The sequence below is a fragment of the Periplaneta americana genome, chromosome 8 (genome assembly GCF_040183065.1).
Source record: "Periplaneta americana isolate PAMFEO1 chromosome 8, P.americana_PAMFEO1_priV1, whole genome shotgun sequence".
Taxonomy (NCBI): domain Eukaryota; kingdom Metazoa; phylum Arthropoda; class Insecta; order Blattodea; family Blattidae; genus Periplaneta; species Periplaneta americana.
The window spans coordinates 94,598,720-94,620,454 of NC_091124.1; the positions used below are offsets into that span (position 1 = coordinate 94,598,720).

At 35.2% G+C, this 21,735-nt stretch overlaps 1 protein-coding gene across 2 annotated transcripts in view; it reads right to left on the minus strand.

The window, feature by feature from the left end:
* The window catches only part of LOC138704893 (pseudouridine-5'-phosphate glycosidase-like), a 436,469-nt gene that overhangs the window by 397,296 nt on the left and 17,438 nt on the right, over positions 1-21,735 (minus strand). For both annotated transcript variants that reach the window (XM_069833284.1, XM_069833285.1), the window contains exons 6-8: positions 20,242-20,443; positions 12,471-12,602; positions 4,187-4,289 (exon numbers count right to left, since the gene is read on the minus strand). In XM_069833284.1, the coding sequence (XP_069689385.1) occupies positions 4,187-4,289; positions 12,471-12,602; positions 20,242-20,443 (437 nt within the window). The remainder of the gene's footprint in view (positions 1-4,186; positions 4,290-12,470; positions 12,603-20,241; positions 20,444-21,735) is intronic.

The following is a 21,735-nucleotide window of genomic DNA, read 5'->3' on the forward strand; positions in this document are numbered from 1 at the left end:
AAGATTACAGGATAGTGACTGGGAAGACAGAAATGGAAGAAGAAATTTTCAATTGTATAAAAATTAGACACAGGAAGATATATTTACATTACTAAAACCTGTATATTGTGCTATGCTATAGAGTTGAGCTAATGTTCAGAGTTAAAGAACACAGCATGTATATTCATTCATTCAGTGTTCTGTCCAAGGCAGGACTTTCACTGCATTCTCCAATTTTTCCTATTTTCTGCCTTCCTCTTTGTCTCCTCATATGTTCCATGTATCTTAATATTATCTATCATCTGATATCTTCTTCTGCCCCGACCTCTTCCCCCGTTCACCATTCCTTCCAGTGCATCCTTCAGTAGGCAGTTTCCTCTCAGCCAGTGACCCAACCAATTCCTTTTCCTCTTCCTGATCACTTTCAGCATCATTCTTTCTTCACCCACTCTTTCCAACACAGCTTCATTTCTTGTTCTATCTGTCCACTTCAAACGTTCCATTCTTCTCCATATCCACATTTCAAATGCTTCGATTTGCTTCTCTTCACTTCGTCGTAATGTCCATGTTTCTGCCTCCACACAATGCCATACTCCATACAAAGCACTTCACTAGACTCTTCCTTAGTTGTTTCTCCAGAGGTCAGCAGAAAATGCTTCTTTTTCTATTAAAAGCGTCCTTTGCCATTGGTATCCTCCTTTTCACTTTCTGGCAGCAGCTCATGTTACTGCTTATAGTACTCCCCAAGTATTTGAAGCTGTCCACTTGCTCTACTGCCTCATTTAGAATTTGTAAGTTTATCTTCTGTATTTTTCTTCCTATGACCATGCTCTTCATCTTATTTCCATTTATCTTCATCCCATACTGCTCACAGCTGTCAGCATGTATATAAATTATACAATTACAGTATTACAATTAATAAAATGAGTAAGAAACCCTGAGGAGTCCAAGGGAGAGCACCATGTTACACATCCAAATTTATCATAAACCATCTAAAAGAACAAGGCATCAGATTTGGATTGCTCAAGTTCAGATTTCGATCATATTGAGGAGGTATGGAATGTAATAAAATTAAGATCAGCACTGTCAAATTATACCACGAAACAGAGAACATCTAACTTGACTATGTATGCATGATGAAGCCCCTTCCACGCAGTTATGAGAAGGAATTGGAATGGAAATATGCCAAAACAGAAAAAGGGAGATATTAAGGAAAGGGGAACAACAAAATATTAGAAGTATCAGTTTGGGGAGAACACTAACTTCGACAATACCTACCATAACTAATTTAAATAATATGTAAAACTGACATAAATATCTCTGAATAATAACATTTAAAGAAATTCGTAATTCGTTTTCCAGTGAATATACAGTAGAACCCCTTTTCAACGAATCTCTGAGGGATTACTTCCCCCCCCCCCTTTAAATAGAGGGAAAAAGTAATCCCTTAAATAGGGGTTTTCCTTAAAAGGGGGTTTACATACAATGGGAACGTAAGGCTAAAATAACTAGTATTAACATGTGTGTTATATACAAAACATTGTAATTATTTAAGTAAGCCTACAATTATTATTCACAAAACATTTTATTATAATATTTTTTAACTCTCCAAATGCTGAGGCACAATTTATTGTTTTTCTGTGTGGTTGAACCTGAATCACACTGAAACTCGGCACTGAAAATTTCTTCTTTCTTCTTTATTATTCCCCATAATGAATTAGTTGGTAAACCATGCTTTTTACCATATGTAATAGTGTTTTTTTGAGGATTAGCCTCGACTCAACATTCCTTTTTATTTTAACTTTCAGTTCGATAGTTAATTTATTCCATTTAGTTGCCATTATAATAATGAATAAACACCATAAAGTAACAAAAATCTTGGAAATAGGATTCACACAACTCGCGAAAACAAAGCAGGCACAGCAACTACTCTGTGAAAGCAACACAAAGCAAGACAACAGTCTAGTATATACAGTCATGAAGCTCAATACATAGGGAATATGCATCCATAGATAGTTGCTAACCACTAGGATCGCTACTATTGCTTCATCACAGACAATGCTAAATAGTACCGGCACAGTCTATTGTTCCTAATACCTTCACAACTCAAGCTTCGTTGACCGCATTACTATCAACTGAGATGCACTATCGAATATGTTGATACTATTGATTACTAAAAGCCAGTTCAATATTTGGGCTTCATTATCATAAAGTCCACTTGAAAATATTCCTTAAAAGCGGGATTTTCCTTAAATAGATTTCTCTAAAGATGAGAATTAATTACATTATTCTTGTGGTATTTTGACTTGGACATAACAGATTATTTCTTAAAAATGGGAATTTCTTAAAAACAGGAACATTAAAACAGGGTTTTACTGTACAGTCTTAGGAAAAAGTTTCGCACAGATACTTTATAAGTCCCAGAAAGGAGAAAGTGTGCATGATCAGAGGACAAGTGACTTGGTTCACAAGAGTATGACTAGTTGAGATAATAAAATTAGTTTTGTTTCGTTGTATGTCTGATCATGTGCACTGCCTCCTTTTTGTGACTTATAAAGTATCTGTGCAAAAAAACTTTTTTCTAAAACTGTACATCTACACTGAACAACAAGAATTTTCCTCTGACTTAAAACAATGTGTCCCATATGGTTTGGTGTGCACTGAATCCGAAAATGCATCTCTTTTCTTCGTAACATGTAATTTTTTTAAGATATACTATGATTTCACTTTTTGGTAAGTGCTCTTCCAGGAAACATCTGGCGCGGGTTGGGGGTTGTAAACCAAAAAGGAAACTAATGCATTTTGAGTTTATGACCTATTGCCAGTTTCTTATGTTTGTTAACACGTTCTTTTGCACTTCTAATAAATAAACGGATATTTGTCCCTTCTATTCAATAAATTTCATAACAGTTCAAAGTGAGGTCTATGCAATGAACAAACAAGGGTATGGTTTTCAGTATTTAAAAGAAAAATTTATCAATTTGAGTGAAGGCAAATTAAAAGAGGGTATTTTCATCATTCCACAAATGCGCAAAGTTTTGCTGACTATTTGAGGAACAACTTTCCATTACAGAAAAAAATGGCATAGCGTGCTTTCAAAGATGTTTGCTTAAATTTTCTTAGAAATTCTAGGGCAGACAACTACATCGAATTTGTGGAAACCATGTTAAGTGCATATGAGAAAATGGGGCGTAATATGTCTCTCAAAAATACACTCTTTACATTCTCATTTGGATTTCTTTCTTCCTAACCTTGGAGCGGTAAGTGACCAGCATGGGGAAAGATTTCATCAAGAAATATCTGAAATGGAAAGGCGATATAAAGGAAGATCATCATCCAGCATGCTTGCAGACCATCGTTGGTTCCTTATAAAACACAGTCCCGGGTCTAGTTATAAACGGAAGTCATCCAGAAAATCTTTTTAAATGATAAGTTCAAATTCCGAGATTTTTCACTTTCTACATATGAAATATTTTTATTGTTGTTGTGTGTTTTGAGTTTTAAACTATGTAATATAATTTTGTATCCAGTACACAATTTTCAAGTGTTATGAGGTATTTTGAATCCCTAGTCTTTGTAATTTTATCAGTAGCAATGAAAAATAAAAAAATAAAAAGTTTTTTCATAAAAAATTCAATTCACTTTCCCCGGAAAATGGTACGTGATGGGACAATTTGGATTTTAAGTTCAGATTTAGAGCACACATATTAGTAATATTCACCTATTTTTATTTTGGAGCAAGACAAAAAGTAAAAATTTGTTGATGTTTGAATCTACTCTTTAAATTCTACAAGTTTTTTTAAATTGGTTATTTAACAATGTTGTATCAAATGTGGAACTAACACTGGTAGAATTCGTGATTGTGAGATGGTATTCGAATGAGATGAGACCAAAGATCCGCCAAGGATTATTTGACATTCACCTTACAGTTGGAGAAAATCTCGGCAAAAATTCAACTCAGTTCAGTTTGCTATCCCTCAGCTAAACCAGTCACTCCCTACAAGCTGGTACGACTTTCATCAACATAAGAGATTACCATACACGATCTCCTCTTGTAAAAAGGCACACAGGTACAAAGATTTTATATTAGAGAACATTACTGACTTCTCAGACCATACACAGTTCTATTATCAGAAAATCACATTTCAAAAACAGTTGTATAAAGTTCTTACAGTGAGGACCCTTCGACTTATTATACTGAACTTACTTTGATGATTCTGTTCGCAACTTCGATGATCCTGTTTGTAACTTCTCGAGCTCTATAGCAACTTGAGCTGCAACTTTAGCATTGTTCTTTATCAGGGCAATATCTGGAAGAAAGTTAAGGACATACTCTGTGTTTTTCTCAATTTATAAATTATCACTATGGAAAATATAAAGACATTTATTATAAGATATCAACATAAACACAAATATGAAGTTTTCTGAACAAGTTTAAATTATCTCAAGTGATATCTGTGAATATGTTGATTTTTTTCTTTAATATTACGGTACAGTCAAGAACAAATTAATAGGAATACAGTAAAGATAATTAATGTTTTGACAATTCAAATATTTCTGACATGATAGCTATCATTACATTCAATTTCGGTAAATATTACGAGCTACTTACTGTATGAAGTATTTATTAGATAAAACAAATTATAAAATTCAAGCAGGACACACAGATTCCCATTATCCTGAATGCAGAAATACTTAGGTACTGTATTATTACAAATGGAAGATGTGATAAATGTAGCGGTAGAAGTGGCAGTAGTGTTTATATAAAGTAAGCATCAGTGGTAGCTGTTACATGCATTCTCTCAATCAGGTAATTTTATAGCACATAATTTATACACATCACACTTCAAATAGAATCACAAATTAGTTACATGAAAATAGCAATAACTGTGACTATAAAAAAAAACGACGTGGGTCACGTTTATGGTATTATAAAGGGTATTCAGCATACAATAAATATAAAATTCATGTCCTCAGTTGGTACCTACTAAAACAAGTAAAAGAGTTTGATGTAAAGGGTCCAAATATGTAAAACTAAATAAAATCTAAAATATCTTCCTAATATCTACATAATAAAATGAACAACCTGATGACATCGTTCTGACACTGGTACTGTGTCTTCATCAGCATCTGTTGAACTACTGTAGCTTCAGCTTGTTTTGCAAAGTCAACTGACATTGACAAAGACACGAGACCAGTGTAGAAAAGGTGCCATCCATTATACAAGGTATATTACCTTTTAAACAATTTTAACACCTTTGAAGTTCCGAGTTTTTAAGAAATTTTATATTTATTTTATCCAATGGCAGGTAGGCCTACATGATTTTGCGTCATTCACCTAAGTGTCTCCCACTACGAGAGACACACTACAACTGTAACTGTAGACCTTTTTGTGCTGTAGCATTGTCCTCATTGCACGATAGGAAGTGATTTACATAGCATGATGATGATGATGATAATGATATGATTAATGGAGTAATGATAAAATGCCAGTAGGGGAAGTATGAGTACACCACGAAAACCTACCTCCTCAAGCATAATTTTTGTCCACAACAAATTCAAGTTCGACCTGCTAGGATTTGAACCCTGGTTAAAAGCATGGAAAGCCGAAGCTTTAGCAGTTTAGCTAATAGTGCGCTGCACAAAAAATAACACGAAAATCAATAACAATAATGATAGATCCACGATGTAAAATGTCTGGCGATGTTACCTAATAAAATATTCTGATGCATTTTGGTATGCATTGTATTTAAAACAAAATAATCAGCACCTAAATTACCCTCCACATTTATGGCATCTGGAGAATAAATAAGAAGGACAAATATGTGTTATTTCCTAATGCCAGGCTTTTGACAATAGTCATTTGACCTCTTGCACTCCAATATTTTTCAAAGATACTATCATGGTCAGCCACTGAGGTACAGATTTTGAGGTGTTCCGAATCCATTTCTTGGCTTGAGTTGCACAATGGGCAACAAGGACAAATATACAAACCGAGCTTTCAGGTATAACTCCCTGCAAAGTTGATTTGAATAATTTCGAAGGAAAAATTGTTCCGGGACCAGGTATCGAACCCGGGACCTTTGGTTAAACATACCAATGCTCTACCAACTGAGCTATCCAGGAACTCTACCAGACACGGATCCAATTTTTCCCTCTATATCCACAGACCTCAAAGTGGGCTGACAACCATCAAGCAACCAACACTGAGTGCACACAAACTCTGTGTGACTTGAATTGTGGTTTTCTGTTAATGAATAGTGACATGTATCATGCAACTCGAGCTTTCAGGTATAACTCCTATGACTCCCTGTAAAGTTGATTTGAATAATTTGGAGGAAAAAATTGTTCCGAGGCCGGGGATCGAACCCAGGATCTTTGATTAAACGTACCAACACTTTACCAACTGAGCTACCCAGAAACTCTACCAGATACCGATCCAATTTTTCACTCTATATCCACAGACTTCAAAGTGGGCTGACAACCGTCAAGCAACCAGCACTGAGTGCACACAAACTCTGTGTGACTTGAATTGTGGTTTTCTGTTAACAAACAGTGACGTGTATTATGCAAATCGAGCTTTCAGGTATAACTCCCTGTAAAGTTGATTTGAATAATTTCGAGGGAAAAATTTTTCTGGGGCTGGGTATCGGAACAGTGAAATTATTCAAGGACAAATATAAGTTTACCATCATATTTTCGACAGTACAATAAAACACATTCCACTAAGACATGATAGGTGTCACACTCTAGTGGAGGATCACCACATGAAAGACATTTACATGTACATGAAATGGCAGTGGCTATTATCAATCTCATAAGCTTTACCTCTTCAGTTTGTAACACTCTTTTAGGTGAATCCCATTGTCAAAGAGTGTCTTTTATTCTGTGCTGTTTAATACCCTTCAGTGCAGATTACTGTTCTTCCCTCGCCACCAAAGAAGATTTTTTATGCAATTTATCACGTCTTGCCACCTCTCAAGGAAATAACAGTGTCTCTGCTGTGACATCCACCTTCTCATTCCCATGAATACCAAGATAATCAGAAATCCACACCACTCCAATCTCAGAACCTGAAGTATGGAATCAGTGAAAGAGGACCTGGATCCTTAGCATTATAGGGGTCATCAGAATAAAATGACTACATAACTAAAATGTGTGAATGACAGACAATGAACTGAAGCAGCTGCCCAAAGTCAGACAGATTAAAAAAGCATTTCCTTGTAAAAAGCATGAATTTCTGCAGTAAAAACATTGATGTAGGAGCTTAGTTTGAACTTATATATCTGTCCATTACAGTAGTAATAAAAAAACTATCCACACAGTTATTCACATGGGATTTGTCAGTAAACACTAACATAAAATTTGGAAATATCATTAAACTTCATTAGAAGGTAGTTTATGAATAAAAGTTGATGTAATATTTTTAAAACACTGACTCAGGCTTAAACCAAAGAGTGGACTGTTTCACAATGGTACCGAGCGAGTTGGCTCAGGCGGTAACGTTTGAGACTTACGTTCGGGAGGTCCCAGGTTCAAACCCTGTGGTCGACTAATCTGACTGGAATTTTTCATAGTTTCCCTCAGTCACAAAAGGCAAATGCCGAATTGGAATTTACATACCATGATTCATCACCACCTCGATCACCAATATCATAAACATAAATCTAAATCAGTTACACGAACACAAACTATCTACAACACACAACAGAAAACAAGTGTTTAGTGAACACTTTCTCCACGACCTTACGCACAAAACTAGTAAGACAGATTAAATATATAAATAATAAGCAAAGATAGTCCCTCCCTGGTTTCTGAACTGGGATTACTATGACAAAATGTCAAGTGGAGGAAAAAAATCTCTTCATCCTCATACTTACTTACTTACAAATGGCTTTTAAGGAATCCGAAGGTTCATTGCCGCCCTCACATAAGCCCGCCATCGGTTCCTATCCTGTGCAAGATTAATCCAGTCTCTATCATCACACCCCACCTCCCTCAAATCCATTTTAATATTATCCTCCCATCTACGTCTCGGCCTCCCTAAAGGTCTTTTTCCCTCCGGTCTCCCAACTAACACTCTATATGCATTTCTGGATTCGCCCATATGTGCTACATGCCCTGCCCATCTCAAACGTCTGAATTTAATGTTCCTAATTATGTTAGGTGAAGAATACAATGCGTGCAGTTCTGTGCTGTGTAACTTTCTCCATTCTCCTGTAGCTTCATCCCGCTTAGCCCCAAATATTTTCCTAAGAACCTTATTCTCAAACACCCTTAACCTATGTTCCTCTCTCAGAGTGAGAGTCCAAGTTTCACAACCATACAGAAGAACAGGTAATATAACTGTTTTATAAATTCTAACTTTCAGATTTTTGGACAGCAGACTGGATGATAAGAGCTTCTCAACCGAATAATAACAAGCATTTCCCATATTTATTCTGTGTTTAATTTCCTCCCGAGTATCATTTATATTTGTTACTGTTGCTCCAAGGTATTTGAATTTTTCCACCTCTTCGAAGGATAAATCTCCAATTTTTATATTTCCATTTCGTACAATATTCTGGTCACGAGACATAATCATATACTTCGTCTTTTCGGGATTTACTTCCAAACCGATCGCTTTACTTGCTTCAAGTAAAATTTCCGTGTGTTCCCTAATCGTTTGTGTATTTTCTCCTAACATATTCACATCATCTGCACAGACAAGAAGCTGATGTAACCCATTCAATTCCAAACCCTCTGTGTTATCCTGAACTTTCCTAATGGCATATTCTAGAGCGAAGTTAAAAAGTAAAGGTGATAGTGCATCTCCCTGCTTTAGTCCGCAGTGAATTGGAAAAGCATCAGATAGAAACTGACCTATACGGACTCTGCTGTATGTTTCACTGAGACACATTTTAATTAATCTCTTCATCCTCATCCTTTTACAAAATGTGAGGAAGAATTTTCTAGCTGGTGGCATATTACGAAGCATTCAGTTATATGAAGTAACAATTTATTTAACAATGTTTCCAATTTGCAAAGGTAATTAAGTGTGGAAATTGAATGTGGGTGAGAAATGGATGACAAATTTTGCCTGGAACTCTGCTGCAAATTTATGACAGAAGGTCCCCAGCTGAGAAAGCCATGCTAAGGACTGGTAACACAAAATGATTCTTCTATTCCAGCAGGCAGGGTCAGCTGCAGGGATACATACACTGCTTGAGGAGCCAAATGAGGCACTATGGGAGCGTACATGATTTCTCGACTGAGAATATAGGAACAGTGACAACAAGGGTCCATTAGTGCTTCATTCCTGGGCACCCCTAAGGGGCACATAAGATGAAGGTTGCACTCGAAAGTATAGAATAGGGTCAAGGAGACAGGAAAGAGCCCTGCTCGTGAGATGAGTGCTAATAATTCTAAAATACTTAAATTGAATAAGAATTATAATGGCAGGGAGAATCTGAATGACCGATGGAGAGAAGTTTTGTCCACCATCCCCTCCACTAGTTCACCACACATTCTAACAGGAAAGCCCAGAAAGTTAACGTTTGAGGCAGGGTGACACCTAGTGGAGAGAAATAAAACTAAAAGTGCCATCTAGGACGCAAAAACAGAACTCTGTTCCCTCTGTCTCCCTTCCTCACTCCATCTCTCTCTTCCCCTCTCTCCCTTTATTTCTTTGCTTACGCTGAGATTCAATGTGTCGAAGTTGCATACCGAACACATGCACACTACTGCTAACAAGTGATGCCTTATCCAGCTTGGCAGTGAGAGCATTTGAGAAAAAAGGAAAAAATTAATCTACTTATGTTGCATGTTGTGAAAGCGAATAAGGGGCTCTAGTGGCTTATTTTAACAGATATCGAATGTGCATACAAGTTTAATTTTACCATGTGAGTGTTCTTTTATGAGATGTGGAATGCACATAGTAGTGTAATTGTACCATGTACTCTAAGACAGTTATGCTAAGTCAGTTACTTTAGAATTTTGGCGGATGAGGAGGGGTTGCTATAGGAGGTGTCAAATGCACATACTAATGAATGAGCAACAGTGTAATTTTACATTGCGAATATTTTTTACGAGGTGTCAATGCACATAGTTTAGTTAATTTAGAATTTTGGCAGACAGGTATGAGCTGTCAAATGTACATACTAGGGAGTGAGCTGTTAGGGAGAGGGGTAGAGGGAAACAGTACACAGTAGACAGAGACAGCAGCTGCTGTGTGAAAAGAAGCAGTGAGAGTGGGGATAATTTCCCCTACTGCAACACTGTTCTATTAATACCTTAGCTTCTCACATGTCCCAATCTGAAAATTATTTCACTTCTTTGCAAATAAGCCAATTCTACTCCCATCATTTCTCTTTTAAAAATCCGCACTTAATACCCATATTTCACTTTCAAATCCAAATGCATTAATGTATTTGTAATGTAATATCTACTACGTATTTGTATCTAATGTCTTTTTTTATGTCGTATGTATGAAACTTCCATGTGATATGTCAGTTTTGTGATAAATATGTATGTAATTACTATGTTATATATATTTGTATGTCATATGTGTGTAATTTTTATGTACTATGTTTTTTTTTTCTTCTGTCATGTGTACATTATCTATGTACTCGTAATGTGTCTGTTCTTATGCAATATGTTTGTTTTTGTGTCTGTTTAATTTCTGTGTAATATTCTTTATTATTTTTATTTTTATTTTTATTATCATCATCATCATCATCATCATCATTATTATTATTATTACTATATTATTATTATTATTATTATTATTATTATTTATTTCGGAATATGTATGATAACACTTTCTTGTGTTAAATTCTAATGTAGCTTGTTTACATGTTTCGACCTATTATAGGTCATCTTCAGAACTGGTCGTTGCTGGTCTTGGTGCCTCTTGTTTTGTTTCCTGTGAGGGTATGTTCGTGTGGTGTAAAGTGGAGTCAAAGAGTGTGTGTGTTCTGAAATTTAGTTGTGTGTTGAGAATTTCATTGGGGTGTGTTTTTGTGTCTCTGTATATTTCATATTGTTCTAGTGTAGAATGAAATTCATATTGTTAATTCATTTCATATTGTTCTAGTGTAGAATGAAATTCTCAACACAACTCAATTTCAGAAAAAAAAAAAAAAAAAAAGCGCACGCACGCACGCACGCACGCACGCACGCACGCACGCACGCACGCACGCACGCACGCACGCACGCACGCACGCACGCACGCACGCACGCACGCACGCACGCACGCACGCACGCACGCACGCACGCACGCACGCACGCACGCACGCACGCACGCACGCACGCACGCACGCACGCACGCACGCACGCACGCACGCACGCACGCACGCACGCACGCACGCACGCACGCACGCACGCACGCACGCACGCACGCACGCACGCACGCACGCACGCACGCACGCACGCACGCACGCACGCACGCACGCACGCACGCACGCACGCACGCACGCACGCACGCACGCACGCACGCACGCACGCACGCACGCACGCACGCACGCACGCACGCACACACACACACACACACACACACACACACACACACACACACACACACACACACACACACACACACACACACACACACACACACACACACACACACACACACACACACACACACACACACACACACACTTTGACTCCACTTTACACCACACGAACACACCTTCACAGGAAACAAAAACAAGAGGCGCCAAGGCCAGCAACGACATTTCTGAAGATGACCCATAATAGGTCGAAATATGTAAACAAGGTACGTTAGAATTTAACACAAGAAAGTGTTATCATACATATTCCGAAGTGATACAGTGTTAAAAGTTGTGTAATCAAGATGTATTATTTATTATTAAATATGTACTTCATTATATATAATGTTTTTTTTATGTCATACGTATGTAATTTTATGTAATACGTCCGCTTTTATGTCATATATACGTTTCTGTGTGTAATATATTCTACATACTTACATAATATGTACTTGCATATGATATAATTGTCTGTCTGTTATGTTACATGTATTCGTTAGTAACATTTGTGTACTTATTTGTATCTGAAATGTATTTAATTATAACCCTAATATATCTTATGGTAAAATAGGGTTCAAATAAATAAAACTGCAAAACTTTATAAATTTCGTCCTATTAAAAGATGTAGCAAGAGAAATAGGAGGGATGAAATGATGAAGATGCATATGATAATATAATAGGGATTCTGCATGTAGAAGCTGTAGAAGAGAAAAAAAAATAAACAAGACAGAATGAAGAGGCATAAGGATGATTGAATGGAAAGAAGACAAAGCATGAGAGCCACTAAAGGACCTAATGTACCAATTTGGAGAAATTAACTCAGTCACAATACATATAGCCCTAGCTGAATTCGAGTGTAAATGGTTTATGTAAAAGACAAGACAAGTAGTTCTACATGAAACACATTTTTACGGCTTTTCAGTGAACAAAATCCATATTTAACATTATTATTAAGGATACTTGAGGTGAGAGATTTTCCGTCCGTAAGATTCATTACTTTATTAAGAATAAATGGAGTCACTTCCTTTCCTTTGATCCCACGATTCTTTGCTTCCTTCAGGGCTTCATTAATAGCTTCTTCAATTTCACTTCCTGCAACAGTAAATACAATGCTGTTTTAATTTTAAAAATAAGTAGCTAAGTAACTACCACACATATGTGTATATATGTGCGTATTTGTTTACCTACAAGTAACAGAAAATAGTTAATAATAAGCCAACAAACTCTTCTGGTTGGTTTCTAAAGGCAGTCTTTTGGCATCCCGATAACGATCTACTATGCTGGTAACTTTATTTAGCTTGTCGCATTCCTAAAGATGGCTCTTGCACCTGTTTTGTTACTCATTTTGCACCACCCAGGGGACACGTACAGCTTGAGGTTTGCTGTGGACGCGAGTAACTTTGTCCCCCAACAACAACACTTTTCTTTTGCTTAAAGAGTGAGAAGGGAAAAAATACAAGTAGGCCTATACTCAGTTGTTTAGAATTTTATTCCCTACAATTTGGATATATGAATATGATTTTCTTCCAAAGGAATGTGATGATTGAATTCAGAAGAAAAACCAAGCAAGTAATCAACCCAAGCAGGACTCGAACCTTTGCATAAGTGTTACCTCGGAGGATTAGTTCAGGTCAGTAACTTCTGTGCCAAGCTGGTGGGCTTCAACATTAGTCATATCAAATTGGTTTCAAAATACAAAATACTGCTCAAGATTATGCACCATACTTGAAGAGTTTCTCTGACAGTGTTGTTGTTGTTACTGTTGCTGTTATTGTTATCGTCTAGTATGCTGCATTTGATCCTGAAGCTATCAGGAGGCTTGCTCCCCAGTACTTTGTAACTAAGAATGCTTCTCTTTCAACTACTTAATAGAATTTGAGACAGCCATATCCAGTAGATACCTTGAATTTTGCAATTACTGATTTGCGTGGGATATCTGGAATTGCTCTTTGATTTTCAAGTACAGAGCATGAAAAACAAAAGTTGATCCAGGTAACGTGCTACTCAATGCCAGGAATTGATAAGTAAGAAGTTTGCAGATAGACACAACTGGATTCAGATTACCAAACAATGGTTAGTTTCATTAGTGTTCTCACAACAAGAGGCCGTAATCGTAAATATATAACCACCATGGTTAGTTTCACTACTGAGCAAAGAGTATTCATTGTGAAGATTTCTTGATTAAAAATTCATACTGTACATGACAGGTTTGTGCAAATTTCGACTACGTATTCTGGAAGCTACCTGACCATCTAAGCCTATGTTTGGAAATTGAATTAATCTGCTTACTTGTATAGCTTAACTGATGAATTTCTGTATATGCTCGTAAATTGAATATTAATCTGGATGATATGTATTACCTATTTTTGTATATCTCGACCGACTGAATTGTTTATGCTTTCAAATTGAATTAATTTACTTATTATGTATTACTTTTTTTATAGCTCACTGATGAATAATTGTTTAGGTTTGTAAATTGAATTATCTGCTTGCTATGTACTGTATAATTTTGTAGAGCCACCAGCGCAGAGTCAGTAGACTCACTTGCCTGGTGATCCAGAACTGCACTTAGGCTTGAGTTAGATTTCCACTTGGACTGAATACCTGGTTGGGTTTTTTACGAGCTTTCCCCCAGCCGTAAGGCAAATGTCTGGTAATTTATGGTACACTCATGTAAAATAGGGTTTGTATGTGGAAAATATAAAAAAAAAATAAAAATAAAAACCTATAGTGAATCCTCAGCCTCACTTCATCTCACCAAAAAACTGTATAACTCAGACTTGTTTCACATCATGAAACATAAGCAATATGTCCTTGACTTATTTAATAAATGACATGAAACAGATTCCCTTTTTTAAACAATGAGAAAGACAATATGCAAAGAGAGTTCACACAGAAAATCTTGATGATATACAAACAAGGTTAATGAAAATTCGAAGTGAAATCTTCAAGATGGTTAGCATAGGAATTATGTCGCAATGAACTGTTTTACAAGGACTCAAAATGCTTAAGTTTTATAAATATAAAATGTCAGTATGCTGGATGCCTTAGAAGAGAGTAATGTGTGGTGATTGGCAAACAAGCACGTTCAAGTCTTGTTTGCCAAGCTCTATATAATGTTCCCATTTCTTGTTGACTGCTGCAACTTTAATTCAAACTCATTCTTCAATTATTTCATTATTGACTGTACATATATCATTTAACTGAGGTGTAAGTTACATGGATTGTTTTTTGTTGTTGACTAATAAGAGATTCTTTTTTTGGCAAGCATGTCTGCAATTTCATTGACAGAAATCTGACAGTTATTACAGGCATAAAACAGACCTAGAGGTGTAAAAACACATTTCTTTTTTTGTATGAATGTAAGATAACACCGTGCAGCATAATTTTATATGAATTGAAACTAAATAGCATTTCCGTTTCTTATCGACTTTTGAGTCAGTCCTGATTACGAAAATGTACTTAGTTTTTGCCCATCACATCAGAATATTCCACAATTCGCAATTTTATTTTTAGTTAAGGAACACGTGGACTAAATTTTCAAACTTCTACATTTCTTGACAGATTTTCTTAAAATTTTTACTGTCAATTAACAATTTAACAGTAATAATATTATCAAATTTGAATTTAATTGGACAGATAGTTATTAAGCTATTATTTTTTTTAATGTTTTTATAATGCAAATAATCCCAATTAAACAAACGTTCCATGGGCCACTGTTTTCTAGATACAATATTAAATGTAATAATATTTCTTTTGAATATGAATTACAGTCATAGAAATACTTTTACAGTAAGATATTTAGTATAAATGATTTTATTTAATTGCAATATTTTTAGAGGGATTGTAGACCCTATCCTCAACATGTTAATTTTACCTACTTTAGGTAGTACACTTTTATCAGAAACTATCGCACAGCAATGAAACTTTGCACATTTATAGTTTGGATCTTTCTAAATCTTTGTGTATTTTTAAAGTGTGTTCGTACAAAGATTAATATTTTAAATTATTTTTTGATAATTATTTTGCTGCAATTTTAAAGTAATTTCATATATCTCTCTTTATATATTGTTAGGTTAACGTGGATATGAATTAAATATTTCATGTTCTCACCACTGTCGCATGCTTGGCTGTGTTTGACATTGGTAGAATTTTTCCATCCCTTAATAAGCAGTCACTCCCTGATTTTTGTACCTGAAGTAAATGCACACGGATGTGCAGGTGCCTGTTCCTATCTCTCGTATATTTATGACTGTTTAAAGTGTTTTGCAGACGGTATGTCTGAGCTACTAAAATCTCAAAACGTCAAGCGCAGATGCAATAAAACATGTGTAATTGCACTTTGTAACAGATTTTAGAAATTGTGCTTCTGCATAAATTACGATTAAAAAAAAATAATAAATCGTGGTGTGAGAAGATTTAGGCTCTGCCTGCTTTAGAATATGACGAATGGATTTGAAAGATTTTCGTTAAAATTATTTTTATAAATTAGCTGGATAGTCAATTACAAGAATCCAATTTTTAAAGCAACATCACAATGGCACCGGAAAGAATAATTTCCTTCAATTGCCGATCAGTCTCCAGATTGAGTTTAGCACTTGCCAGTGAATGATAGTTGTATGTTGACGTGTTATTTATGTGATTCTATTGTACACTAATGTCTAATCGTGGGTGTATTAATAAGCCATTACTTGACTCCACCAAAGTTTTGTTGCCAACCTTACATATTAAATTAGGTCTTATGAAGCAGTTTGTGAGAGCTTTGGACAAAAATAGATCGTGTTTTAAATATTTTTTTATTGGGTTATTTTACGATGCTGTATCAACATCTAGGTTATTTAGCTTCCGAATGATATAAAGGTGATAATGCCGGTGAAATGAGTCCAGGATCCAGCACCGAAAGTTACCCAGCATTTGCTCGTATTGGGTTGAGGGAAAACCCCGGAAAAAACCTTAACCAGGTAACTTGCCCCAACCAGGATTCGAACCCGGGCCACCTGGTTTCACAGCCAGATGCACTGACCGTTACTCCACAGGTGTGGACCGTGTTTTAAATATCTGTGTGATAAATTTCCCTCACTCAGTTATAATAAAGTCAAGTCTGAAATTTTTGTAGGCCCTCAGATATGTAAATTAATATTACACAATTATTTGGATGCTGTTATATGTGATTCAGAAAAGAATCCTTGGATAGCTTCAAAATGGTTGCAAATAATTTCTTAGGCAACTATGAAGATCCCAATTACAAAGAAATGGTTGAAACTATGTTGGATAACTTCAGAACCTTGGGCTGCAATATGAATGTTAAAGTTTATTTTCTACATTCACAACTCAATTATTTTCCCAAGAACTTAGGCGCATTTAGTGAGGAACATGGTGAAAGGTTTCATGAAGACATCAAAGACATGGAAACCAGATACCAAGGAAATTGGATGGCTGATTACTGCTGAATGCTTCAGAGAGAATTCTTCAAAAACGTCTTCCAGGAAGTCAAGGAAACGGAAATTTCAAGTGGAGTGAAATGCACATATGGTCAAGGTAAGGTTACACGAGTGTAAATATTATGTTACTAACTTTGTTATTCAGTTAATAGTTCTAATTTTATCACAAAATCTGATTTACACGTATTTAACAAACATGAACGCAATATATTTACATGTAAAAATATTGTTTTTATATATTTTGGTTTTTTGTGATTTGTGAAAAATTCTGATGTGATGGGGCTATTTGGACGTAAGTTTCGAATTCAGCATAAAAAACTATTAAGAATCAGTTATCAGATCAAAATCATCAGGAAAAAGTATTAAAATCAGCACGGTGTAATTAGTAATTAATCATTATCATCAATGAGCTTCCAAGGATATAGGTCACTGTTCATTTGTTCCAGCCCTAAAACTCATCCATCTGTTTCTTCATTGTTCGGCCCTGCTCTCTTCTTCATTTGAAGTGCATTTCATTAACAGTTTTGGAAATCTTGAGTATGACGTTGTTTTAGTTCTATCTGACAGAATGGGAAATAGTGATCTATAAGGTTTCCATTTTATGTGCGTGCGCGTGCACGTGTGTGTATAAATATATAAAAATCCGTGGCGCTACAGCCCAAGGAGGGCTAAGACTGACCAGCCGGCTGCTGCCTCATGTCTACATGTCGAAGCAGAGATGGACGATCATCCAACCAGAATGGAGGTATCATGTGGTTAGCACGATGATCCCCCCAGCCGTTATAGCTAGTTTGCGAAACCGGATTTTCACTACCTATCGTAGCTCCCCAAGAGCATCACGATGCATGGTGGACACTGGTCCCATACACTGGCCGAAATTTCATCCCCCATGAGAACTTGAACCAGCGCGCATTCCATAACACGAGTCCTAGGTAGGATGCCTTAGACCACGATGCCAGAGCGCGGAATATGTATATATATATATATATATATATATACTGTATATAACACTGCCAACCTCACAATAACACTGAAGTCTTGATGTTTTAAAAAAACGAGTTAGTTAGTTAGTTAGTGGAATTTAAAAAGGGTGCATCAGCTATTATGGCTATTTGCTCCTTTATCTAAAATCCTTCACAAAACAGAAACACAAAACAATAAACAGAATGCTTAAAAGAACTAAAAAGCGTTGTCACAGTTAAAACGAGGTACACAAATGCAGTTTCAACAAGGTGATGCATAAAAATCATAAAAGTGAGCACTTCTCACGCCCTAGCTAGTATTGAAAAAGAAAGAATAAAATAATAAAACAAATGCCACCAGAAATAAATTATCTGGCGCATTTCTAAAATACTCAGATGTAGAAGGTCCGAATGTCAAGTTTGTTAAAAACATGTATACTAAACAACAAATGTAACCTCCAGATGTAAATTAAAAAACGAATTTCTTAAAAATAAAATTACTTTCACAGCACATTTTAAGTACAATGTTTGACTCCACAGTCATAGGAGGAGGAGTCGAATTACTTGTGTATAAAGTGTGTGTACTCTATACCTACCCACTTCACTTACATGATTCGGGTTACACTTACATGATTCGGGTTACGTGTGTATAAAGTAATTATTCCATTTCAGAAGTGCACACTAGTATCTGCTCAGAATCTGATTTATATTGCATAATATAGTAACAATGCTCCATTTGGCTCTTGTAAACTGAACAATCATAGCAAATTTATGTCTTTTCACTATCAATGCTCATTTGCATAACTAGAAAGGCATGCACTATCACCAATGTCAGCATGATGGTAAAAACCTGAACCAGAAGATAATAATGGGGTTTAGTGTGCAGAAAAAAACAGGAAAAGTCAAAATTCTCGAGCAGACTGTCCTTGCAGTCAATGTAACATGTGTAAATACAGTGCCTGAACTAAGAAAGTTGGAATGCAATGTGCACAAAACAAAGAACCAGTGCAGATTCTCAAGCAAATTATGGTAGCACAGTCCACATAAAAAGTGCAAAACAGTGCCACAACCAAAGAAGTTGATAGATAAAGTGTCATAAAGAAACATACACCAGATGTTTGACTTCCCTATTGCTCTGTAATGTTCTGACCTTCTGCATATGGTAAATCAGCACAGTATTTGATGTCAGCCATTTCCTTGTCAAACTGACAACAACGTCAAAACTGAAGAAATCTAGAAATAACTTTGAAGTCACATAAAGAAACTCAGCATATTAGGTCTGAAAAAATTTGGTAAATATGTGGAAATATAATAATCTGTAGTATTCAAATATAATATATACAGGGTGATTCACGAAGATTTACCGTCCTTTACGGAGCTTATTTCCGAAGACATTCTGAGCAAAAAATGTCATATAAACATGGGTCCTATTCTCAATATTTACAGAGTTACGATTTCATTATTGGAACGCATTGCCATGAACGTGTGATCTTGGTCAGCGTGCAGTCAGCAGCCAGCATGAATATTACGAAAATTAAAGATAGACATATGCAGTTACGTAGAGTGACAAGTGCCATTCACAAGTGTGCAGCAAAGTGTACTCAAGTTGAAGGCGACATTTTTTAAACTCTCCAAGACTGTAAATTATGATGCAAAATTGAACTGCAAATAAGTAAGTCGGTGGAAGTGGTGTGATTTGTAATAATTGTTATGATAAGTGCGTAAGAATAATGTGATTTTCTAGTTAAAAATAGAAAAAAAAAAAAAGTCTGTACGAAGCAACTAAGGAGTTCACAGCACATTTTTAGCTTCATGATACTTGCCAATTAAAAAAATTATACTTCTGAATGATTCATTCTCTATTTGTATTATTCTTTTACCATTAAACTAAAGAAAAAAATTTTACAAACAACTTTAAATTAGTGTAACTCTGAAAACATTGAGAATAGCAACTATGTTTTATATGACTTTTTTGCTCAAAATGTCTTCAGAAATAATTTCCTCAAAGGATGGTAAATCCTCGTGAATCACTCTGTATTTTAATACACACCACTTACCTCTGTTTACTTCACACATTGTGAAAATTTATCCACAGTTCTGCAGTGTAGGAAAATAATTAATAATCAATTTCACATGAATACAGAATATCAACATTCAATAATAATACCTATATGGTAGTTAATTGCCTGACAATATTGCAGTGCTACTACAACTTTATACGACTTATACTGTACTTAATTTTAGACTTTTTTTCTTTTACAATTTATTTTGTATTAACTTGATTACATTTTGGGGAAGCTACTGATATCATTCTGATAATTTTCATACCTTCCATAGCATCTTCTTCTGGAATAGGAACAGCTAGTAATACACCAGAATTCATTCGGAACTCGAATAATTTGTTAATCAATATTGCTGCTTCTGTAGGAGTTTCAACATTGTATGGAGATTCCAGACCACTATTTGATGTGTAAAACGATGGAAAATTCTTGTTTTTACCGTATGTTACTACACAAACACCTTGAGTTTCCTGTAACAAAGTTAAAAATAAATGTTGCACAAAACTTTAACTTTGAAGAATAATTAAAAGTTATGTCACAAAGATGACACATACTTGTTATGTGGCTCTGAAACAATTCTGTTCCTTTATCATATAGGGAATAATATTACTGTTTCTGGTTTATTTTCAACTATTGTTTAAAAAAACATACATAAATTAATTAATTCACAATGCAACGAAATACAAGATAACTTTCGTCTTTTTGATTGCATACAAAAAGGTATCATTTACAATCCTAAAAGTGAAACATTTGACTTAATTGATAAACTATATCGTTTAAGTAAATGTAATTAATTCTGCAGCAGATTGCAATGTTAGAGCTCTTTGTATATTATATTCACTTCTGATATTACTTTCTTTTTGACCCAAATCACTATTTAAAATCAGTAGAAATATGAAAAAGTACTAGTCCTTTGTAATGAGATTCTGTATTGTTTTCAATTCATACAGTCTTTACTGATAACCATTCAAATGAAAATAATTAATGTACAAACATTCTTCAATAGGAATGAAATGTTTACAACTGACGGTCAAAAGCAGGCAAGTTTTTATTACAAAGAGTGATTTTTCCAAGGCATTTAAAATTATTTGTGAAGAGGAATGAATTCTGACTAAATATTTCGAAACTTGGCATCTAAGAGAAGTATACCAATTTTTTTATTTTTGTCATTCAAACCCCCTTATCGTTGCTCTATTTTTATAATGGTTAGGATTACTTTAGTTCTGAAAATGAATTCGTGTAGATACGGTTTATTACATTAGAAAAGTTTTACCTGAAAAAGTTTCTAATTGGATGTATGAATCTGTAAATAATTATTCGTTTTTAGAAAGCTTTTCTTTTGCTTCATTTTTGTGTTACATTAATTTTGCAGAAATACTTACATACATTTTTTTAAAGTCCCAAATGAGAATATGAGAATGTCTTCTAATGATAATACAGTGGGAGCCATGGCAAAATTCAAACTTATAGATAAGGTTGAAGTTGTGTATGGATCTAGTGGGAAATCAACTCAAATTCACAATCATTCTTTTGATGAAAGATAAACATTTAGCAAGATAGAGATGGGAGTAGCATAAAGATTATGTGAAACTTAATCTAAATTACTCCGTGTGAAATGTTCTCTCTCTTGTTCTCTCAGTAAGGCTAGAGTGATAAGTCTGTAAATTTTGTATGCAGCACATGATATATAAATTCTAAATTATAGACATCAGCTCAAAGAATATGAGTGACCACAAGGGTTCTGAATACAATAAACATGTAC